Consider the following 22211-nt stretch of genomic DNA (forward strand, 5'->3'; position numbering starts at 1 on the left):
ATACAATTGAAGGCAAGAGGGTTCACTGCTGTGAACTTTCCCCAAGGCCTAGCAAATTCCACTCTGCCTCACCCAAGAGGGATATGAAAACTTAGAGCAGTTCCAAGGTTCACTGAGTTAAAATGAAGAAACCTTAAAGGGGTCTGGGAGGGAAGGATGGAATCCTTTCCCAGTAAGAGTGGGGGACAGTGAAATACATTCTCTTTTTTGCTCTTACTCTCATGACAGTAGGTGCCGGTGAATCCTTTGTTGCATTCACAGGTGAATTTTCCACCCGCTTGGCTCTTGCACTTCCCGTGAGGACCACAAACATTGGAAGAGATATAGCGAACCCCTTCGGGCGTGCTGTTGGAAGCCACTGCCACGGTACAGCTGTCAATTACTGCAGAAAAGCAGAGACAGCATGAGAACTGCCCATGCAACCTCATTCCTTAAGAGCAACATTGTCACTTCCAGCCATGGATGTTTAGAAGACACTCGTGCCATTGAATCATTTAGGTTGGAAAAGACCTTTATGATCATTGAGTGAAACCATAAACATATGACTGCAAATATGTTTGCTGCTTTAAAGTAACACTGGACTCTGCCAACTGTGCATAAAATAATCACAGCATCTTATCTGATGATTGCTGGAACACATCCATGGCCTGGAATAAATGCATCAGTCTATTTTCTACCTATGCTTTCAGTCCACATTGACATAATGTTGTCTTTCAATAGCTGATACTTTCAAATATCACTCATCTTTTCACACAGAGAGGGGCCTAAGGCAGAGGGCAAAATTCAACCTCTTTATACCAGAGTTCCTGCAGTGATTCCCTGCTGGAGCTGCATTAGGGCTCCAGCAAGGGGAGGGGCAGGAATCGCTGCCAGACATTGCCATTCACCGGCAAGGCAACACAAACCTTCACAAGGAGTCGTGCGGCAGTGATCCTTCAGGTGGGAGCAGTTCTTCCCTTCGTAATCCTCAGGGCAGTTACAGAAATAGTCCATGGCAAGATTGAAGCACTGGGCGCCGTTCTGGCAGGGATTTGGCTCGCAATAATCTATGTCCAGCTGTAAGCAGTGCACAGAGAGGGAAGGGAAATAGGAAGGGGGGGAAGGGAGTGAGGGAAAGCTGAGTGAAAGAGGTTTATCATGGCTTTCCCTCACCACGACAGGCCAACATTGTGGAATCTGACCTTTTTATCTGCTGCCTCAAAGAATCATTCATAGCACACAGAGTTTAGTCCCACTCACCACTATTTCGGCAGGCAACTCTCGATATTAAACTGCCAAAGTTAACAGTTAGAGCTCCACAAAGCCTGAAGTGCAAACCCTGCAGTCTGCTAAACAAAGAGAATCCTCTGCAGCCTGTCAGGGGTTTGTTGGTTTCTTCCCCCCCCCAATATATATTAATCAAGCACTTTCTTGGCAGACTGACAGCAATATCAAGTACAACTTTATACTACGCTTCACTGGATGCAAGGCATTCCGTGCTCAGATTCGGAGCGTCGGAACAAACGGCACTGGCTGAGGGCCTGCCTTTCACCCAGCCTTCTTACCTGACAGAGGTTTCCTGAGAAACCAGCAGGACACAGACATTGGAATCCATTGATTTCATCCTGGCAATGACCCCCATTCATGCAAGGGTTACTTGCACATTCATTGATGTCTTTCTCACAGTGATCTCCTGCATAGCCAGGTGAACAGATACACCGATAACCATTAACCAAATCCTGGGAAAGAACAGAAGAAAGTTTAGAGTTAAGGTTTTTCCTCCCTCGATATATTCTTATTAAGAAAAAATGAAATCAAAAAAGTAAAAAAAAATAAAAAAAATTTAAAAAATAAATCATCTTACTATGTCCAAACAAGGCAAAAATATTTAAAGGGGAAAACCCACACACAGACCCAGTTTTCAGCTTACATTCTTAATTTCCAGGCAAGATACATTAATCCACAGGTTGAAGGGAAGTGCCTACATTTCCAGTGGCAGTTTGCACAACCACCAGCCCATTCACTGGTGACACTGGCAGTGAAAGTGAGTCATTTATTGAGGTTATGTATTTTGCCCTTACTGTTCTACAGACGTATCTCAACACTCTGTAGCATGACATAGGCCCTCCCCCCAACTTAAAGAATTGACCATTTGTAGCAGCTAATTGTCATTTTCCAAACTACTTGTGCTTAGACTCAAATGTTTTAGTCACTGTTGGAAATCTTGGGGAAACCAAAGTTAAATGAGAAGCGCTTACCCGACAGGATCCTCCATTCTGACATTGTCCACGACAGTCGTTAATATCTGCAATAAAATTAGCACGGTTAGAAGGCAAAAATATATTTACACTAGATAGAGAGTTCAGGTCTCTCTAAAACTGCAGCTAGATAAACCTTTTGTCAAGTTTCCTGCATGCCTTCCTCGAGATAAGGTTATTATAATGGGTGGGAAACCTTTTGCGATTCTTCTAGGAGAAGCAGTAAAACTTCACATCATTGTTTTAGTCCCTTTATCAGAATATAGCTATGGTGCAGGCTAATGACTTTGATAAAATTGTATATTTTCATTCCGCACCAACTACTCCCTTTCTAAAAACATCAACTGCTGGGGCTCTGCCCAGTGTTTAAATTGAGCTTAGAACTCGGTGGCACATGCTCATATACCCAAAGAACTGGCCTTTAATAAACCCAAGGGTACGGACACTTACTTATATCACAGTTGTGGCCAGACCAGCCAGTAATGCAGTCACAGTAGTAGCTGCCAATCAGGTTCCTGCAGGAGTTGGCATTGACACAGGGCTTGCCCTCACATTCATTTGCATCTGGAAAATGAAGGGGAACATTCAGGGGGGAAGGGAGAAGCCCACGCCCCAGCAATAACCAGCAGTTCCTCCAGAGCTAAGAGGAACTTGCAGCATACAGCAGGGATTAGCGTGACTTGAACGAACAAAAGTCAATCATCATCAGCCTCTGAAGGCTCTTTCAGTTTCTTTGCAATTAGAACATACAGTCTACGCTAATTATTTCACAATTACCCAGCCACTCATTAAGAGCAACTTGCCCCCACACACGCATCTCAGCTGAGCGTTCTGAAGGAGGAATGCTGCAGCCTGGTCATTGGGATGAGTGTGCTGTGTAAAGAATGCAGCCAGCTCATTCTCCGTGAGATCATCCCCATTTTGGAACCCGGCTGTGAACTCTTGGGTCTGGAGGAGTTGACATGGTTGAAGAGATACAGCAACTTTCTCACAGGGTAAAGGGAGAAACACATGTGGGGGTGGGATTGGGAGGCACAACATGCACCCTCCCCACTCCAGGGCAGTCCTGCTTTGAAGGATGTCTCTGGTTAACTATTTCCTTCAAGTGCCAGCATGCAGAAACAAGGTGATGGAAGCCCCACTAGTCTTGGACACTGTCCTAGACCTCAGTCCTGCAAACAGACACCAAATGTCTTCAATGTGCTAAAATACAGCCACAGGCTTCAGAAACATGAGCGTGAGTAATGTAGGACCATGACCCCTTTTGTATTTATCTTTCCCAGCTCTGGAACCACACTGGATGAAGAGAAAGCAGTTCTTACCTAGCTGGCACGTTTTGCCAGTCCACTGAGGTGGGCAAATACACTTAAATCCATCAACTAGATCTTGGCAAGTTCCTCCATGACCACAGGGATTTGGAGAACAATCATCAATATCTGTAACGCAGAATAAGGAGAGGCTTAGTTCCACTACCAGATGGGCAGGAGCAGTAACTGACAAGTCTGATAAATGGCTGCTGCTACTGGGGTTTTTCCTGAGGAACAGAAGAACAACAGGACTTCCACTTGGAATTTCTAGGTTATCTTTGATTTCAGCAAAAGCCACCTTTTAAAGAGAGGAGTAATTTGAAAAGGTGGTTCAAAGAACTGGGGGAAAAGTTTATCCCTGTGGCCTTTTTGCAAGTGGAAGTCCTATTTGGATCCAGCAGGTCCCTCAAATCAGCATTTTTAACAACATGCCAGAATGGTACAAAAATTCAGCATCCTGCTTCTTTCAAGATGATTTTGGCTATTCTTTCCCCTGGTAGCTGACAAAAACCTTGGTACAAGCAAAGGGGAAGAGAGAGCACAGGGGTATAAACGGCTGCCAGGAAGCAACACTCAGGCTGGGAAAGGTTAAGTAGTCTGCCCTGTAAGTTTATGAGGGATTAGACTGATCAAAACCAACAAACTGGCACATTTTTAATAAACACTGGAAAGGACTCACTGTCAGTGCAAGTTGGTCCAGCCCAGCCAGGAGCGCACACACATTCAAATCCCGTGGATGTCTCGAGGCAGCTTCCCCTGTTGTGACAAGGGTCGGAGAGGCAGGCGTGCTCCGCTGCACGGGGACAGAAGGACAACATGGCAGAGGCTACATCCATGCCAGCACAAGCCACCCCTGCTCCCTCCACGTGCTTCTGCTCTGGACACACCATCCTAACTCTTGCTGCACTGTGCTCCTGCAAGAAGCAGGAATTTCCTGGCTTGCATAAAGTCTCCTTCCACGCTAACCTCATCAGCACACCGACTGGCACCTGCTGGAGCCACAGCCAGACAGGGTGGCTCAGAGTGACCTCCCCAGTGAGCAGAAGGCTGATGTTCAGGAAAGGCTCGATCTTTGTACCCAGCCTGGACTGGGTACACTACAAATTGAGTTTTCCCTCCATCTCATAAAGTACATCCAAAACCAAGTGCCACAAGAATTATCTGTCAGGTGGCAGCTCAGCAGCTGCACCCAACACTTACCAATTTCACAGTTCTGTCCTGAGTAGCCCTCAGGGCAGGAACATTGGTATTTGTCAGGGCCAGTGTTGCTGCAGGTACCACCATTCAAGCAGGGTGGGTGGGTTCCACAGTAGTTCAGATCTGCGAGAGAGGAGAAGCATTAAACTAGGCTAGAAAGTTACAGGAACATCACCACCTGCTTTGTTCTGTTATCCCAGAGCCTTTACAGAATGCATCCCCACACTGGAGAGGGACAGGAAGGGACAAGCTAAGGACAGATGCTAACCATGCTGGAACAGCAGTGGGGACAAGGCTGAGCAGCTGAGGGCCAGCACGCTCCCAGCACGTTTCAGGAGCTTGCCGGGCCCCACGTGCACTCCCTCGGTGCAAAGTCTGCCAGCACTGACATTCAAGTGTGACACGGCCCTCTGGGATTAGCATACCTTTGTCACAGAGCTGACCACCCCAGTTGGTTTCACAGAGGCACTGCCATGGTTCAATGCAAGTGCCATGGACACATCCCGGGTGTGGAATGCACTTATCACAGTACTGGCCTTGCCATCCATACTGACACCTTCAGTTAAACAGAAAAAAAAAAAGGGGGGAAAAAAAGAAATCAGAACAGGGAAACAAACCCAAACCCATCATAATTGCTGTGTGTAGATATGAGCAACTCCAAAGCTTGAAGAAAGGCTGGGGAAGTGGGGGAGAAGGGCAGGATGAGGGGAGGGGAGAAGCTATTCAAGGATTGTTTGATGGTTTCTTGTAAACAAACATTTTGGTAGTTTTGCCAAGATCTCTGTAGCTGGCCTCCTGACAAAAGAATAACTGTTCTGAGAAAACCAGCATGAGGTCCATTCAGCACAATAATACTCTTTTGGAGCCTCATATAAATGTGGCAGAGAGGGTGGGTGTGCACTACAAATCAATCTCTGGACTTTGACAGGGTGCTTTATAAATTGAGGGGGGAAGAAAAAGTCAGTGGAAACAATAGTTATCCAGAGATCCTCATGAATACAAGGTTCCAGGCATTTTAGCTGTGCTGGGTTTGCAGGAAGACAAACAAAACCATAACCACCAACTCTGAGCCTTTGGCAGGGCAGTAGCAAAACAAGAGGAGTTCCCTGCTCTATCAGAAGCTGCCCTTATTCTGAGTATAGAGACACACACAGAGCCAGTATGGACTGAGCCACAGTCAGGGATGGAAGAAAGCAGCAGGGCAGGACTTTACACATGTTCAAAGATCAGATGTCAGTGTGTTTCTGAATTTGATTTATGCTAATAGCCTCTTTTCAGGGAATAACTAAATAATATCCAATTCTGAGAAACGCTAATGTCTGAAGAACTTGCTACTTATTTGAATTCTTTATTGTCACCATCAATGAGCTACCTGAATTATCTACTTAAAAAGAAGATGCTCTTTTAAAGTTAAGCCCCCTTAAGGGAAAGCTTGTTTTGAGTTTCACTTAGTTCTCACTAGCAAGACAGACCAAGGATGCTTCAAATTAAAGCGGACCTACAGATAGAAACAACTGAAACAAGCTGAAAATGAAAAGCAAGGGCTTTTTTGAGGTACTGTATTTTATTAACAAGTCCTGAGAGTAATTGATCAGCAGCAATTATGCACTAAGCTGTCACTAAATTATGAAAACAAACCTCAGCTCTACAGAAGTCAGCTAAGCTTTCTATTTGTAAAACCCCCCACCATTCTTCTGCTGGTAATTTCTTCTCATGGGAAAAAGCCAGAAGGATCTATCCAATGGATAATCACACACAGCCAGTGGTAAGTCCGACTTCCCTTCTAAAAATCTCAGGTGACAAACTTCATCCTAATTAACTTTTTTTCCTTAGAAGCTATCACAATAGCAGCCTTTTCAAAGTCAATGGGAAATTCTTATTAGTTTGTGTGTTAAAAAAAAAAAGCCAGTCTGTGCAAAGAACATGAAAAAAACCCAGATAAAGCAAAACAACCTCCCTCAAGTAGCTCTTGGAAAATCCTTCTGTAGAGCGGATATAATGAGAATGCACGAAGATCAAAATTTAGGACCAGACCCTTTTAATTTTTATTGCATTCAAAGCAACTTGCCTGTGAGCTTGCACACAAGCCAACCTAAGGGACCTTACCTGCAAAAGCAGGTATTCAAATTTTTGATGGATTTGATTTTTTTACTTCGATCAAATCAAAGTGGTGGTGAGTTTTATTTTCTTTAGAACAAGTGTAAAGAAAGAAAAATAGTTAAAAAAACTCAAACCACACAGAAAAACCCCAACAACTTCATGAGCTTTAGAGGCAAAGGTAATACTTCAAACATCAGCTTCAAAATGTAACAAGCAAAATTGGATAAGGCATTTAGGGAAAAAAAAAAGTGGGCTATCAATTCCAGAAAAAGATTCAGAGTAATAACTCATGTTTTATTATACATATGCAGCAGTTTCTCATGAGAAATTTAAAGTCAACTTTCCTTGTATAGTGATTCATGAGTAAAAATGGTTTAGTTGGCTGGCCTGCATTGAAGAAAGTGACTGGCAGCGAAAGGGAAAAGGGTATTTTAAGAACGTTTGCACGTTGTCTGTTGTACCAGAACACAGAGCAGTTTCTGCTCGGATGTTATTTTTAAACCCTCTTGCATTTGTAGCATACAGGCTATATGACTCATCAAAACTTAAAAGAAAATAAAATCTTGTTTCTGTGTTCACTTTAAAGATAGTGGTCTGACTTGGCAAGCAGAAGTTATCTGAAAGCACCAGAAGGACAGCATTGTTTCAAGACTATGCAAATCAAGTGTGGGAAAGTTGCACCTTAAGTAAATAAGAGCACTAGTGCATGTCTGGGCAGTGAGTGGGAGGCAACAGACTTAGAAAGAGAAAGGGAAGGGAAAAAAAATCTGGAAACAAAGCCTGTTGTTCTGACTAGGAGACAGCAACCCCTACAAGGCATGTTTATTCTGATGACAGCAGCACAAATCACTGGTAGCCCTGACTGATACGCTCCTCTCACCATCTGGCCCCCCAATACTTCCTACTACTTGTTAGGCTTTTTTTTTAATTAAAAAAAGATTTAGATTTGTTGTTCTGGGGGTTAACCAGTTTATATCAGTGCTGCTAAACATTAAAATCACAGGACAAGTGACAACAGTCCATCCCTTGGCTGGACTTTCACTTTGCACGGCTCGGTGAGGATGAGAGGCTACTTCCCACTTCACTTTCAGATGGTCCCATGGTAATTTTGCTTTGTTTTTGAAGCATGAATTACAGAAGCAGAGAAAATGAATGAGCTACTATGGCTATTTAGGCTGAAATCTTATAGAATAGTCTGTCAGCCACTCCAGATTCCGTTCCTTTTGGAGCTCTAGTTCATCAAGCAGTCCACTTCATGCAAAGATTTCCAACACAGAATCCACCAATATGCTTGTTAGGCAGAAAAATTACTTTCTATTCCTTCAAACTTCTGAGTCTTATTCGGGAATACCCCAACTTCACTTTTAACCCTTCCTACACAGAATCAATATCAACATTTTTGTAAACTCAGAAACTCAGCTGTAAACAGAAATTATAAAGGGTTACATGCAGCAACTTGGAACCTGTCTGTTGACAAAGAATACCCACATTTAATACCCACTACCTCTCTAGGGGTAAGGGACAAGACTTCCCTGTGCTGTGAATACATCCTGCATATTTTAAGGCATTCCAGATATTTAACTGTTGGGTTATGGATAAAATCTGCTTTCCATTGTCTCCTTGCCAGGACAGAAGGGACTTCAAAGGACAGCAACAAAATTCGGCATTCATCAGAGCCCACTGACAAGATTTCATCCCAGCCATTAACCTCTCAGCACTCGGAGCCAGGCTCACAATGGGAAAGGAACCCAGAGATTCAACTAATCCCATTCTAAAGAATGCTTGACTTTTGCCTACTGATGGAAGAAACCAGGGGGTGGGAGGGTACAAGGGGGAAAACACTGAAAGGGAGAAGAAGAGAGAAAAGCCACACTGTACTTCAAGCTTGGAATTGAAAAAGCCTATTAATCAGGCTGTTGGAAAAAGCATAGCCACCAAACATTTGCACTATTTATGCAGAAACAATTAGTTAGTGCTCATTAGGCAGCATTCACGCTATTTATCCCATACCCCCCTCTCCCTCAGTGCCACCATTTCACAAACCAAAAGCTTCTTAAAATTATCAGTGCATTAAAAGCTTGCTCCCCCCTTATTCTGGGCAAGTCAGCATGAATAATGTGTCTTGCTCAAAACCACAACTTCCAAAACTCCCTCCCTCCCCACTCCTACTGTGTTTAGCATCACTTGTTTAATTAGTTGGGGAGGGGTGGGGGGAAAAGCAAGGAGGGATAGGAAGCATTTACCTGCACTCTCCTGGAATTGTGCAAGAACCATGCTTGGGGCTACATCCCTGACGACAAATAGCTGTTAAAACAACAAAAAAAGAGGAGTATCAGCATGCTGCCCGCTTCCAGCACCATCACACTTGTGGGAATGTTTTAATCTCTAACCTGCATTGTAATCCTGCTGAATCCAAGGTTTTAACAAGTATCTCCTATCAAGTCTACCAGAAGGAAAACCAAGGTAGCTGTCTCCTGGGATAGGAAATCTATCAGCTTTTCCTTTCTTTAGGAAAACTGTTCCTCTGACTTTGCAGAGGAATCATTCCTAGTGCTATTCAAAGAGCTGTTTTTATGTGGGAGAAACCACCTCGCCTTGGACACCTCAGGTCACTCAGAGTCTACAGGTTTCTTTTCTCTGTCTTTTGCAGGGGATCTGGGCCACTCTCCCTGGCTTTACACCTAATTCAAAGCAGCTTTTAAGTACTCTGGATTTAGTTTTGGCTGTATCTTTGAACAGACAGGATATCAAGATGAGCAGCAATTCAAATTGCAGGTAAACTCGGTCATTAAGACAGGCTGATAGTCTGTTCCTAAGTCCTGCTTTCTCCTTCCCCAATTACCTAGGTAGCAGCCATTCCCTAATAAACACGTTGAACATGATCTCAGGTGGAACAAACAAGCCTGGGACTTTTCAAACACCAAAGCTTTACACTTGCCAGGTCAGCTTTAAAACAAGTCTCTCCTTCCTGCTTGTCTTGAAGTTCTGCACCAAAGGGGAAATCCTTTTTGAAGTCAGCAGCAGAACTCCCATTGAAGTCAGTGGGCTGGGTTTTCTTCCCAGGGGCAAAGATGTGGATAATCAGAGAAAGAACACATCTGCTAAGTGCCCAGTACTTTCTCCAAGACCTCTCCAAGACTTTAACACAAAGCAGAAACTATTCTTTTCCTGCCCCCAGTTCTCTGTGTAATGAGCTGGATGCTGTCCCGTCACTCCTTAGCCCCCTGTCTGCACAATCTGAATGCAACCTTGATATGATGCCCTCAAATCCCTCCCCATCCCATTGGTGTGCAGGTGAAGCATTCCTCACAAACCTTTGTTGCACTCTGGTCCCATCCAGCCTTCCAAGCAGGTCTTGTTGCCGTTCTGGTCACAGGTGTGGTGAGTGAAGAAGTCATCTCTCGGTCGACAGAACTTGTTGCAGCCGAAGCCATAGTAATGTTCTGCACACGTCACACGGATTTGGTACTCAAAGTGGGCAACTCCTGCGTTGTGTTTCAAAGTCTGCCACTGGCGGCTGGGATTGATCATGCCAGAGTGGGAAGCCTTCTCGATAATGCGATCGGGGTCTGCGAGGCACAAGAGATGTCAGAATTAAAACTCTGTTTAGGTCTCGTCATTAACTCCCACATCACAGCTTCGCAGGCAAGACTCTCTGAGGCAGCCAGTTGGTTTTATTAATTTTCTGTTTTAGACAGTCAGATAAGGCTGCCCTGGAGCTACAAACCATTAAGTGAAACACACATGCAGCATTATCAAACTGAACTTTTGAAATCAAAAGGAACTGTTCAGTTACTGCCAATCACTTATCCCTTTTGAAGTAAGGGCATCCACTAAGAATTCATACAGTTCATGACTAAAGAAAATTCAGCTCCAACAGACTGGTACAAAATGTGTTTTCCCCTGCTTCTCCATTAATGGCACTAGTTTTGTTTTCAACTGGAGCATTTACAAAAACAACATACTACAATAGCCTAACAAAGCCATGTCTACAGACTGAACGTAAGCACTGCAAAAGGTTTGCAGCCTTTTCCTTATGTGCAAACACTAAATTGAAAACTACCAACTCCAGCATTCAGATGACATCGGCAATCTCACCAGATTTTGGCTGAGAAATACCATGGAAGTCCTGTTTTCAGACAGCAGCTGAAAGTGCAAAGCCAAGACAACCAGAGCTCAAAAGAGAAGATCAAACTATTACATGTAAGTGCTACAGATCCCCTTCCTCTCTACAGAGCATTTCAAAGTTTAGGTTTGCACTTGACATTTAGTTCTAGCAAAAGTCTTCTGGCTTTCAGAGCCATACAACTGTCTAAATTATGGCTTGAAATAATAATATTTCACATTTGCTTGGAACATTGTATATATCTGTGGTATTTCACTTTGTAGTCCAGGTCTTGTGACTTAAACGATCTGACACTGCCTTACGACCTGCTGCTACCCAGCACTCGACTGCTGAGTGAAAGTTTATCGTGAAACAGCCAAAATATCCTCGCAGACTGCGTTCAAAACCAACAGTGAGTACATGGGAGCATAATCCAGCGACAGGAGAATTTGAGGTAGAAAGGCAGTTTGCCAATGATGTGTTAGCAGCGTGTGAAGTACTGGCACCTTCGAGTGCTAAGAATTAAAATGTACTGATGTGCTGCTTCTTCTTCCAACAACTACAAAAGAACCTTCTGGGATTTTACATAAGGCAGAGCTGAAGACTAATGAAGGTGCTACTAAAGCCCTAAGATGACACATGGGCAGTTTTTAATCTAAGATACTTTTAAATGTACTGCTAAGGACCTTTGATTTGCAGCTTTCAAGAAAGAACTTCCCAACAGGCTTCTCAAGCCTCAGACACCCACTGTGGATCCACCACTAGATCCTGCCTGCTTGTCTGCAGTTTGGAATGAAGTCAAAGCTCTTGCTGCACAACTACACACGAGTGTCAATACTCAGACATTGCCCATTTTTGGGCTATTTGTGACTTGAAACTGCAGGATTCGCTATGTGTTTACAGTGTGAAATTAAGGGCACCAACTTCTTGTTCACCTTCTGGTATTTCTGGTTCTATAATATTTTCCATTTAAATCAGGTTTTATTATTCATTGGCACTAAGCCCCCTCACAACTCCACAACTATGTGTCAGACTTTCAAATGTGTGCAGGCCTTTATTAATTTAAATCCCGTTCACAGGTAATGTGGATGCCTAAGGACCTTTCCATACTGGTACATCCAGAGCAATATCATGTTCTGTGCTGTGCAGGTGTAAGGCTCTTAGATCTCATCAGCAAGATTATTGACTAATTCTAAGAGGTACTTAAGCAGATGCATATCTGCTGGTCCTGAATGGGGCTAGTCTGGCAATTATAGTTCCACTCATGCGTGCTGGAGATGGCTGTGCTGCACTTGCCAAGAATACACTCCATCCACAGCACAGCTGGAAAGCAAAGGCACTTCCCCAAACACCGAGTGTGCATAAAGACATCCTGCTCCTTGTGAGTAAAACAACTTTATCCTCTCCTGTAAGTGGCAGAAGGAGAATGACACTCAATTTAGTTTTGCAAACCAGCCCCCCACCTCCACCCCCACACTGATTCTTGCTTTTCCAGTCTTTTCTTGTTCCCCCTTGGGAACATAGGACTGACAACTATTTCAGTCCTTGGCACCAAAAAGGGAGTTGCCTTGAAAAAGTGATCTTTCCTTTTGCCTCTGCTCTTTCATTCTACCCCTATCTGCCAGCTCATTAGGAAGCTTTGTCCTTGCTGTACCTCTATAACATCTCACTCCAGCCATCAACTCTTTGGAGACCTTAACCACAGGCTGAACTCAAATGGAAACACCCTTTTAAGTCCACTGGACTTGCTTTTTTTACAGCTGCTTAGATGAAACCCATTACACTCCAGATCATGGATAAAACATCTTCCATTGGATACACATTTTAAAGCTAGCACCATCCACCTGAACTCAAGTGCAGTCTCACAGGTTTAAGCTCCCTTTCCATTTGCCATCACCCACAGTTTTCACAATGAAGCGCTGGCATGTTTCTTCTTGTACAAGAACTCCTCCACCCTTGCCTATTCCCACCTGTCAGTGTGCACTTACACAAGGGTGCTGACCCAGACTCCAGGGGAGGCATTGCAACAACCCTGCCATTCTTAGCCCGCATCAACCACGGTTTCAGTTTTATAGGAAGCAATCCCAACACAGCAGAATGGTTAAGTAAATAAAAACCAGCAGTCAGCCAGGCTTGAGACAAAGAGATCTTCTGAACTCCACTGCCTTCATCTGACTCAGAACCCCATGCTTTGATAGAAAGGTTAGAGAAAGTATTAACCCATTAGAAATTGATGAAGTGGAAGAGAGCGGCTTTCTGTACATCTCAGGCTTCCACTCTGCACTTCACTGTCAGAGACTCTGTTGGTTTTATTCACTTCTTGTTGCTACACTTCAAAGCTATAAATCTCTCTTTTTATACAGGGGGCAACTGTATCAAAGGTTTTAGACACAAGGAAATGAGCTATTTTGAATGCCCACCTTCGCCTTTCAGTGCTCCAATGTCTGGAAATTATAACTATGCAGCACCAGGAAGCAAAAACAACAACAGAAAAAGCCCAGACTTCTCTGAGCAGTTTGGGTGGCCAAGGACAGCACAGTTATTTTTGAAAGTCTTTGTTTCAGACAACTTCCAGCTACGGCTTGGTTTACATTGTGCTGAAGTCTCTTATGCCTGCCTGGAATTCACATGCAACTGATACCAGTAATTTACAATAGCTCTTTGACATAGTTTGAGATGCAATGTCAGCCCATTAGCTTTATGTATGAAGCAACAGTAGCAAGATGGCAACCAGACAAGAACCAGAGTAAGAAAACCATTTGAGTTGAATCTTGGCTCCAACAAAGCACGATTCTCATCAACTTCAACAGGGCCATAATTTAACTGCAAGCCACTCTTGGAAGTGAGACAAGAGAGAGTATGTGGTAAAGTGAACGTAGGAGGAGTGGAATGTGGAGGGGGGAAGGAAGCATCCACTCAAGGATCTTCTAACAACTGCATTGATCAGAGGATGCTTTCAGACCTATTGAAAAGTCACACAAGACCTACTAAACCTACTTTTATTGTTGAGAGCTCTCATGGGGTCTTTACAATTCAGTGGCAATTAGGGCAAAAGAAAATCCTGGACATCAAAAAACCCCACTCTTCACATTATATGATGACAATTGCTTAGTTCTAATTGTTTTCTTAACTAGTTCTTCAAGCCTTATTCTGCAGCTCTGGGAAAGCTGACTAAGTCAAGCCATGCAGCACACAAAGGGAAAGTTTTGTGCAGTGCAGCGACTGAATGACATACAGATGGATAAGTGACAGCAAAGCTGAAGCAGGAATGCAGATCAGGAACATACGCAAGAACATGTCTGCACTTGGCCAAATGCACTGCTGAGAAATGAGGCAAGTTTGTCTGAAGACAATTGTACTTCTAAAACATGAAAGCAAAGAAAGGGTTCATTGTGTAGCTTTGGAAATGCAGTTGTTTCATGAAAATAGATGAGCTCTAATAATAGTAAAAGTGGCAGAGACCCAGTCTGAAAAAACTCTCAGATCCTACTATAAACAGGACTTTCATTTTGAATTCGGGCATCTTTCATTTTTAATACAGCGCTGCTGCTCCAGCATCTACTTTCTTCTCCTCCATGTAACACTCTCTATCCAAGACCCCTCCTACCCACTGCTCCCTGACTGTGCTGGGACAGAGTCTGAAATCACAGGTACTGCAACCATGCCTAAGGAGGCTGGTTGTGGCTATCCCTGACAGGCCACACAATTCACCTCAAATGGCATCTGCTTTTCTGGAATGAAGAATTAATAGGACATCCCATGCATATTTAAAGAAAATATAAGAAGCAGATCTGCAAAGAGCTGTTCCCAAGCTGTGCACTCTCACCAATTAAAACATAAAAGCACAGTACTGTGCACACTTCTACAAGGCCTTTCTTGCACAAGGTGTGAAGCCCATTTCATTCCTGCATGGCTGCCACCTTGGCATTCCAAAGCAGACTACCAGGAGCTGCTGTAGGATTTCTGTAACATGGACCACAGTGCTGCTGCTTCCTTGCTGAAGGAGAACTTGCTGTTGTGTCAACAAAAGCTTTATGAGTTCAGATTCACACTCTATCCTGTGGCTTTTACCACACGCACTGTGAACACCCTAGGCTGAAACAGAGCTGATTTTGCCCACCTCCTTCAGTAGGCAAAAAGCAGAACAGCTCATGTGCCAAGAGACCCTGTACAGCTTCCTCCAGCCACGTGAAAAGCTTAGCAGAATGTTTCTGAAACCAACCAGAGACATTCCAGGAGAAAGATCCCCACCCTTGATTTTCAGCCAGCTCTACCAGGTGGTGTCTGGTAAATATTTTTTCAGCCCCTGCATATAAACCCCCAGACATCCAACTCCAAAGGAAGAGCTCCTTGAGAAACTCCTGTTTCTCATCTACAGTCAGTAGATGGATATTGATATCAAGTCTTGTGCAGATTTTAAGTTTTTTTCTTTTTTGAAGCAGTACATTCAGATGTCTCAGGTGAACAAGACAGGTTTCTGAATATTACACCTAATTAAAAAGAATGAAACAAGACCAAAAAAACAAAGAAACCTGAAGAAATCCCTTGGCTTTTACTCCCCCAAAGGAGAAAGAAGGAATTAACAGCATCTATTTTTAGGCATCACTCTGTTGGTGCCTAGGTGAGCGAGCTACTCACCCTCTGCAGGCAATGTGAATAAGACAGGCTGCTGCAGAGTGTGGAGAGCTCCTCCAAATTGTTTTCGGTAGAGCTTTTCCCTCTCCTTTTGCTCTAAGTCACAGCAAGCTGGTGAGGCTCCCAGAGGCCTTTCAATGCCTGGGACACAGACGTGTCAGAACTAAATAAGCCAGGGAAGGAATACTTACTTGTGGAGTTATCATTGTAATCCCACGCCTCAACAAGCAATGTGTAGGATCTCTGCAAAAGAGAAATAAGAGTTAGTTTCAAAGCCACACAAGACTAAGGAAAAAAAACAAACCTGAAAACAATTTTAATGAAAAAGAAAAACGCTAGGCTCTGCCACAAAGCAGATACTTGAAAATAGAAATAGGTAAAAGATTATGCTTTTGACAAACATGATCTTCTTGAAACCCCATAAGCTACCTTATTCAGTCTGACTTAGAAGACCTTTCACCTTGGATAGCTCATCTTTGTCATCATTAAAGCATCTTATGTACTTAACCAGGAAGCACAGCCTTTGACACTGCACTCCAGCCGAAATAAAGCATGTGGGACAACTGCACATGGAAGACAGAAAGCATCAAAAAACCCAAAACCAAACCCCCACCCTCAAAAACTGCTTCAAAAGAATTTTAGTTACAGAAAAATAGTCTTGATGTCCCTTCCCCCAGCCATCCTGAAAGCAAGAAGTGTTGCTAAGATTACTGTGCCCTGCCTTGACAGCACAATCTCCAGGGACTTTGCTTTTCAGCACCCCCTTTGAAAGCTTTGTCTGCATGAGGGCCATCGCAGCTCCCACAAGTATCAGGTAACGGAGGGAAGAACTGATGGATATGGGAAGGGGGTGGGGTGAGAGAGAAGCATTGTAAAACAAAGGCTAAGATCAGCCACTTTGGAAGAGCAGGGAAAGGGAAGCTGCACTATCCACCCCTGTCACTTTTACAGATGCTCCAAGCTGCCAATGAGCTCTGTAGCTCTCCAGCAATAATAATCATAAGCATAAACTGACTGAAGTGACTCCATAGGCTGGAAAGATGCCAGCTATTACATCTAAGCCACCTTTATCTTCAATCCTAACTTGAGAACAAGACCCATTAAAACATCTCCTCCTCCAGCTCTACCCCGAGATATTATTATCCAGGCTGTATCTTTCAAAGTTGCCATTTAGCCAGCCATATCCAAACTTACACAATGATTAAAAACCAAAACAAAACACCTCCTCTCGAGAAAGAAAAAAAAAAAAATTGAAGAAAAATAAGCAAAATATATGACTTGCAAAGTGAAAAACATAATAATAACTACAGATTAGGCAATAAATGTAACATCTTTCTGGAGAGCATAACAATAAGAGCACAACTAAAAATTCTGTTAAGAGTTTTGAAGCTTTGCTATAGCAGCTGTGCATTGCAAGGTTTATTTCTCCTTAATTGTGTCCATGTTCAGTCACAGGCTGCTCATTTGTGGTCTGCAGTACTTCACACCCTCTCTGTAACAGAGACCAGAATACATTTCTGAGAGTGAGCTGCTACAAGATGCACGGGGCTAAGGCAGACCTCAGAATTCTGAAGAGAAGAGAGGAAACAAAAAGGGAGGGGGAAAAAAAAAGAACAAAAGTTGGAGAAAATTGCTTTCTCACGACTGGACACAGCATGAGCCTCTGAATGAAAACCCAGTCTGTGATGGACACTGGCCCGCTGTATAGCCTAAATATGTTTCATATTCAAAGCAGACCAGGATTCCATTCCGTTCACTGATAACTGTGGGAAAATGCTTCCAAAAGTAAGCAAAGCTGGGCAAGCCAAGACATGCACCCAAACTTCTATGCAGAAGTTCCATTGGCCTGAACCATTTTTGGTTAATATTTAATGAAAAGTTCTATGTTTCTTGTTTCTATTCTAGACCAAGTCTGACAACTTGAAAGAAACTCTGAAAATCAAATAAACCAAAATGCAACTCGATCATCTAACGCTGCTTAAAACAGATTTAAGAAGTCCTTGCACAAGTAACTCAGTTGTGAAAAAAAAAAAAAAAGAATCAAAACAAACAAACAAAACCAGAATAGAACTCCTGAGCCATATTACAGATGCAGATTGCACTATCTTGGGTGCTTCCTCTGTGGTTTAATTACCAACATTAAGCAGCACAAGCTCAACATGTTACTGCAAGCTTGACAAAAAATATTATGATATAGAGAATGAATTATGGCAACTAGCACTACTTCCAATAAAGTTAAGGATGTTTTCCTTTCGGCCTTGCATAATTGTTTTGGAAGATATTTTGTCTAAACTCATAGCAACAGTTCCCTGCTGGTTCTCAGGACTGTTTACCAACACACCTAGCCCTTAAGGAAAGGAAAGGCTGAATCCTAGCTGTGAGTGCTACTGTTGCTAGATACTTGTGTGACCACTTTCCACTACCACACAGGAGTTTGTTTAAGAGACAGGAGATGCTTCAGCTGAACTGGACAGAAATAAAATGCAGGGGGGACAGACCTACCCTGCAAATTCCCTTGTTTCTAATTGTCCCCTCTCAGCTCGTCTGAATATTTCACGTGAAGAGTCCCTGTCCTGAAAAGGGATGATATAAAGAATGGCATTTGATCACTTGGCTCTGTCCCTCCCAGCATGGGGAAAAGACCAAAAAACTCAAGACTTAGTGTTCAAAATGGGACACTTTTAAACAAAAGCCATACAGACAGCCAGAGCCTCACACCAGTAGCAAACCCCCTTCAACAATCCAACTATCACATACCTCTAGCTAATTCCCTCAGCCCCCCCAAAAAAGCAGTTCTGTGAAAAGCTGCACTGTTGAGATTTTTCAGAAGTGCATATCATCCCCACTCTATAGATCAAGGATTCAGATATCTCAGGAATGACTGCTTACAGTGTGGAGGTTTAAGTTTTCCCATGCCCATAGATGACCTCTGCCCATCTTTGAATAAATATATATATCCAGACACGAAAATTCCACATCATGCACCTTATTCCATCAAAGCAATGTCCTAGGCAACAAGGCAGCAGTGAACTTGCCAGAGTCACACCCAATTAGCCACTGTAAACCTGAGCTTGACCAGAAGGCAGGGATTCTGGCTTGAGAGGAAAGGCAGCTTGAGAGGAACAGCAAGTCCTTAAATTTTCCAGATCAGCCCAGAGGACTGAAAGGCAGCATGGCTAAATTTAATCTGTAAATTAAGCTAGGAGAGGATGGAAATGGTCAAGCTCACACTCCAAGAAACAAAGCAAGCATTGGTGTGCAAGAGTTGTTCTCATCAATGAAAAGACACTGTGTCTTGGCCCATTGATAGTACAGCTTAAATGACTGTGAAGACCCCAAAGCCATCAGAAATTGTCCCTTTTAAGGATCTCAAAGGGCAATGCAACCTCCTTTCTGGTTATTTAAATGAATCTTGGCAGCTGCAGGTAAACAGGTGTTTAAAGCTCTCTGCTTGATTACCTTTTTCCCTCCCTTCAGACATCCACCCAAAAGAGGTGCTTTTGTACTTTGGCTTCTAAAGCAAGTCAGTGGGCCAGAGCAAGATTAAAACATCCGGCTCCTTAGCTGAAGCACTGCCTCTGTTTTCAAAGGGCTTGCAACTCGTCAGACTCCTTTCCCTCCTATCCCTGTGGTTAAAGCATGCAAGAGCTTTGCTGAGCATGTGAAACCATGACTAGACAAATGCAGTGGGAAGTTTTGCATTCAGAGTGCTGCGCCTGCTCCTCCTCTGCCAAACAAGGAGAGCAGGTTAAGCCCAACAACCTTCTCCTCACGCTCTGCACAGCTGTGAGGACCAGCTTGAGAATGGTACTCACACACACCCTGTCTGCATCCAGGGAGGATGGTGAGGACATCCAGGGAGATGGTGTGGCACAGCAGAACCACAGCTCACTGCCAAGGGGTCCAGTTGTGGGATATGGAAGAGGGAAACTGAGGCATGTTTCAGCATGCCCAAGGGGCAGGGAAGAGGGTATCTCTGAGGAGGGTTAAAGCTAGCCACAAATCCACTTCCTCTGAACATCACCAGGACTATAATTTGGGTACCCTGTCCCTGCACAATGACACTATAGAGAGGCATCACAACGTTTGTGCTTGTGGTTGCTCAACTTTGACAACTGAACACCCTTCAAAGATGTTAAAGACAACTGGTTCCTCACCCAGAGGACATGTGGACTTGCTCCGGAAAAGGAGGAAAAACCACCTAACCCTCTTAACCCTTTATGAAATGGAAAATCATCAGGAAGCTCTTCTTTTGGGACAGCCTACGTAAGGACAAGGCAACACCCTACCACTACCAAGCTGTTACTCCCTCAGCCCAAGCCGTGGCAATCTCACACCTCAAAGCCTATGGCCAAGAGCTCAGCTGAACCCCGAGCAGGCAGCCCAGCCAAGAGCCTCATCAGAATATGCCCACACGAAAACTCAGCACGCTGCTCCTTTAGGCTTCATTCTGAGCGGTTCCTTTGTTGCTCTAAGTGCCAGTAAACTCTGCACTGCCACAGAAAGGAGACATGAAAACAAATTTAACCATATTAGCAGCTTCCAGGAGAGGCTTGCCCCCCATTCTGCCTTGGCAGAGGGAAGGCAGTAGCTGAAGTCAAGACCTTCCCCGCACTACAACAGCCACCCTCCTGCCAAATGATGAAGGACACAAAAGTACCGCTATCCAAACTATGCATACGCTTAAGCATCCAGTAAACCAGGCTGATCTCTGATCTGGCAGGCCTGCTGGAATAATGAGTATCCTGTGAATACATAATGTGCTGAAGTTGCCATTGTGTGAAGTAAGTCCATGGTTTGTCTGGGAGCCGAGCAATGCTGAGTCTACTGCTGCTTCCTGTTGCTTGTCCTGTATTAGCATTATTTTTGGATAGGCCCCATTATGTTCTGTAATCCTCACTGCAGTCAGTATGGCCACACTATTGTTCTTGGTTAATATTAGCAGTCAATGCCTCTGTCTGGGTGGCCGGTCTACAATGTATTCCAATCATAAAACTAGCATGCATTAATGGGACAATGTACTGGGCACAGAGGGGAGACTTGGGGTCTTCCCTCCTCCCCTTCTTTAAAAAAAAAAAAAAAAAGGTTAAAAAAAAGGATAGCAGGTCTTTATTTTCCCCTCTTTTTAAATTAATGATTTTTAAGTAATCTCAGCTACCAGGGTGCTTCATACAACAGCAGCATTTTAATCAGCACCTTATCTAGTTACGGGGTTATTTTCTCACGGAACCCCACTTGTCAAAGAGCAGCAGATAGGCCAAAATGTCAATGGTTGCTTTCAACCTTCCCTAACAAGCAGATTACCTGCCCTTATCAGTCCCCCTACCTGTTTAAAGCATCCCACTGATAATTAAATGCACCAGTTACAAAAGGGTGGCAAGGTTAATAGACAGAATACCTAGTAGCCAGCCAAGCAAAACAGTCAGGTTCACATGGAGCAAGCCTGAACAAGAAGCCTTTCTACTTATTTACCTAAGTGCCTAAGAACTGGGTTGAGCTGGTAAAGGACTCTGGATGTTTGACTATTTACAAACCACTTTAACCACTTCTATACACTTTTTGCAGTTTCTTCTGAACACTACAAGAATAATGAGTGTAATTTACACTGCAGAATAGTGACCACAGAACCATGAGCTCCACAGACTAACAAGAAACAAATGCAACGGCTTCTAGTTTTGACATCTTTTCCCTGTGTTAAATCACAGGTGTTACCAGTTAAATTATTAGAACTGAGTCAATTAACATATAAAACTTCTGTTCATCAAGAGAAATTCAACAACAAGCTTAGTTTCAACTTTCAAAGCCAATCCTGACATTTGTTTTATCTACAGAGCTACTTCTCCTTATCTACAGAGAAGTACTTTTAAGAACTGTAGCTTAAAGCTTTTGCTGTGCAGGGCATCACAACTCCATTAGGACTGAAGTTGAAATAAACAGCTCAGATCCAAGCTCAGCAGCTTTAAAACCAATTGACTTCTACTCCAGCCTCCAGTGGAGCGATGCTTCCTTGAGTGAACTACAACTTTAAGCATAAAGCATCAATTTTATGCAATTCATTTTCAGCCATGCTGACTTCCAGCTGCATAAACAAGTTGACAGTGCTGGATGTGTGTAGCCTGAGAATGTTTAGGAATAAGTTTCAGTGCCAGGCCCAATTCAGCTGCCATTGAAGTTAAACTGGAGCAGGCTTTTATTATACAAGAACAAAAATTCTAGGAGCAGGCAAGATGAGATTTATTTTTAGACATATTATGTTAATGTAATCAAATGGATTTACCATGAAGATGAAGCTCTGAACTGGCTAGAACATAAAAAAACCTCTTTAAACATTAAGAAGTCCAAAACCTCTGAATGGCTGCATCACTTCTCCGCAGTCCTGGGAAAAAACAGCCTTGTGATGCTAATTATGCTTCAGATGTCACTTAATACTCCCAGCTCTGTTCTGAATAGTAATCCTAGGCAAAACATTACACTTTGAGTGCTAAGATTTATTCTTATATTATTAATTCAACAATAAATGACAGAGTATGGATTTGATTAATATGCATTTTGTTATTATAAAAATTTCTTCTGATCTGCCCATGCTCCAAGATGACTTATCATGCGTTGTTCAATAAAAGCTTGAACAAT

At 43.3% G+C, this 22211-nt stretch overlaps 1 protein-coding gene across 1 annotated transcript in view; it reads right to left on the reverse strand.

The window, feature by feature from the left end:
• JAG1 (jagged canonical Notch ligand 1) overlaps nucleotides 1-22211 on the reverse strand; it is a 35789-nt gene that overhangs the window by 7964 nt on the left and 5614 nt on the right. The window contains exons 3-14 of the mRNA XM_015623072.3: nucleotides 15773-15824; nucleotides 10156-10410; nucleotides 9085-9145; nucleotides 5167-5297; nucleotides 4745-4864; nucleotides 4224-4337; nucleotides 3560-3673; nucleotides 2688-2801; nucleotides 2238-2284; nucleotides 1545-1718; nucleotides 906-1056; nucleotides 218-382 (exon numbers count right to left, since the gene is read on the reverse strand). Of these exons, the coding sequence (XP_015478558.1) occupies nucleotides 218-382; nucleotides 906-1056; nucleotides 1545-1718; nucleotides 2238-2284; nucleotides 2688-2801; nucleotides 3560-3673; nucleotides 4224-4337; nucleotides 4745-4864; nucleotides 5167-5297; nucleotides 9085-9145; nucleotides 10156-10410; nucleotides 15773-15824 (1498 nt within the window). The remainder of the gene's footprint in view (nucleotides 1-217; nucleotides 383-905; nucleotides 1057-1544; nucleotides 1719-2237; nucleotides 2285-2687; nucleotides 2802-3559; nucleotides 3674-4223; nucleotides 4338-4744; nucleotides 4865-5166; nucleotides 5298-9084; nucleotides 9146-10155; nucleotides 10411-15772; nucleotides 15825-22211) is intronic.

The sequence above is a fragment of the Parus major genome, chromosome 3, assembly GCF_001522545.3.
Source record: "Parus major isolate Abel chromosome 3, Parus_major1.1, whole genome shotgun sequence".
NCBI lineage: Eukaryota > Metazoa > Chordata > Aves > Passeriformes > Paridae > Parus > Parus major.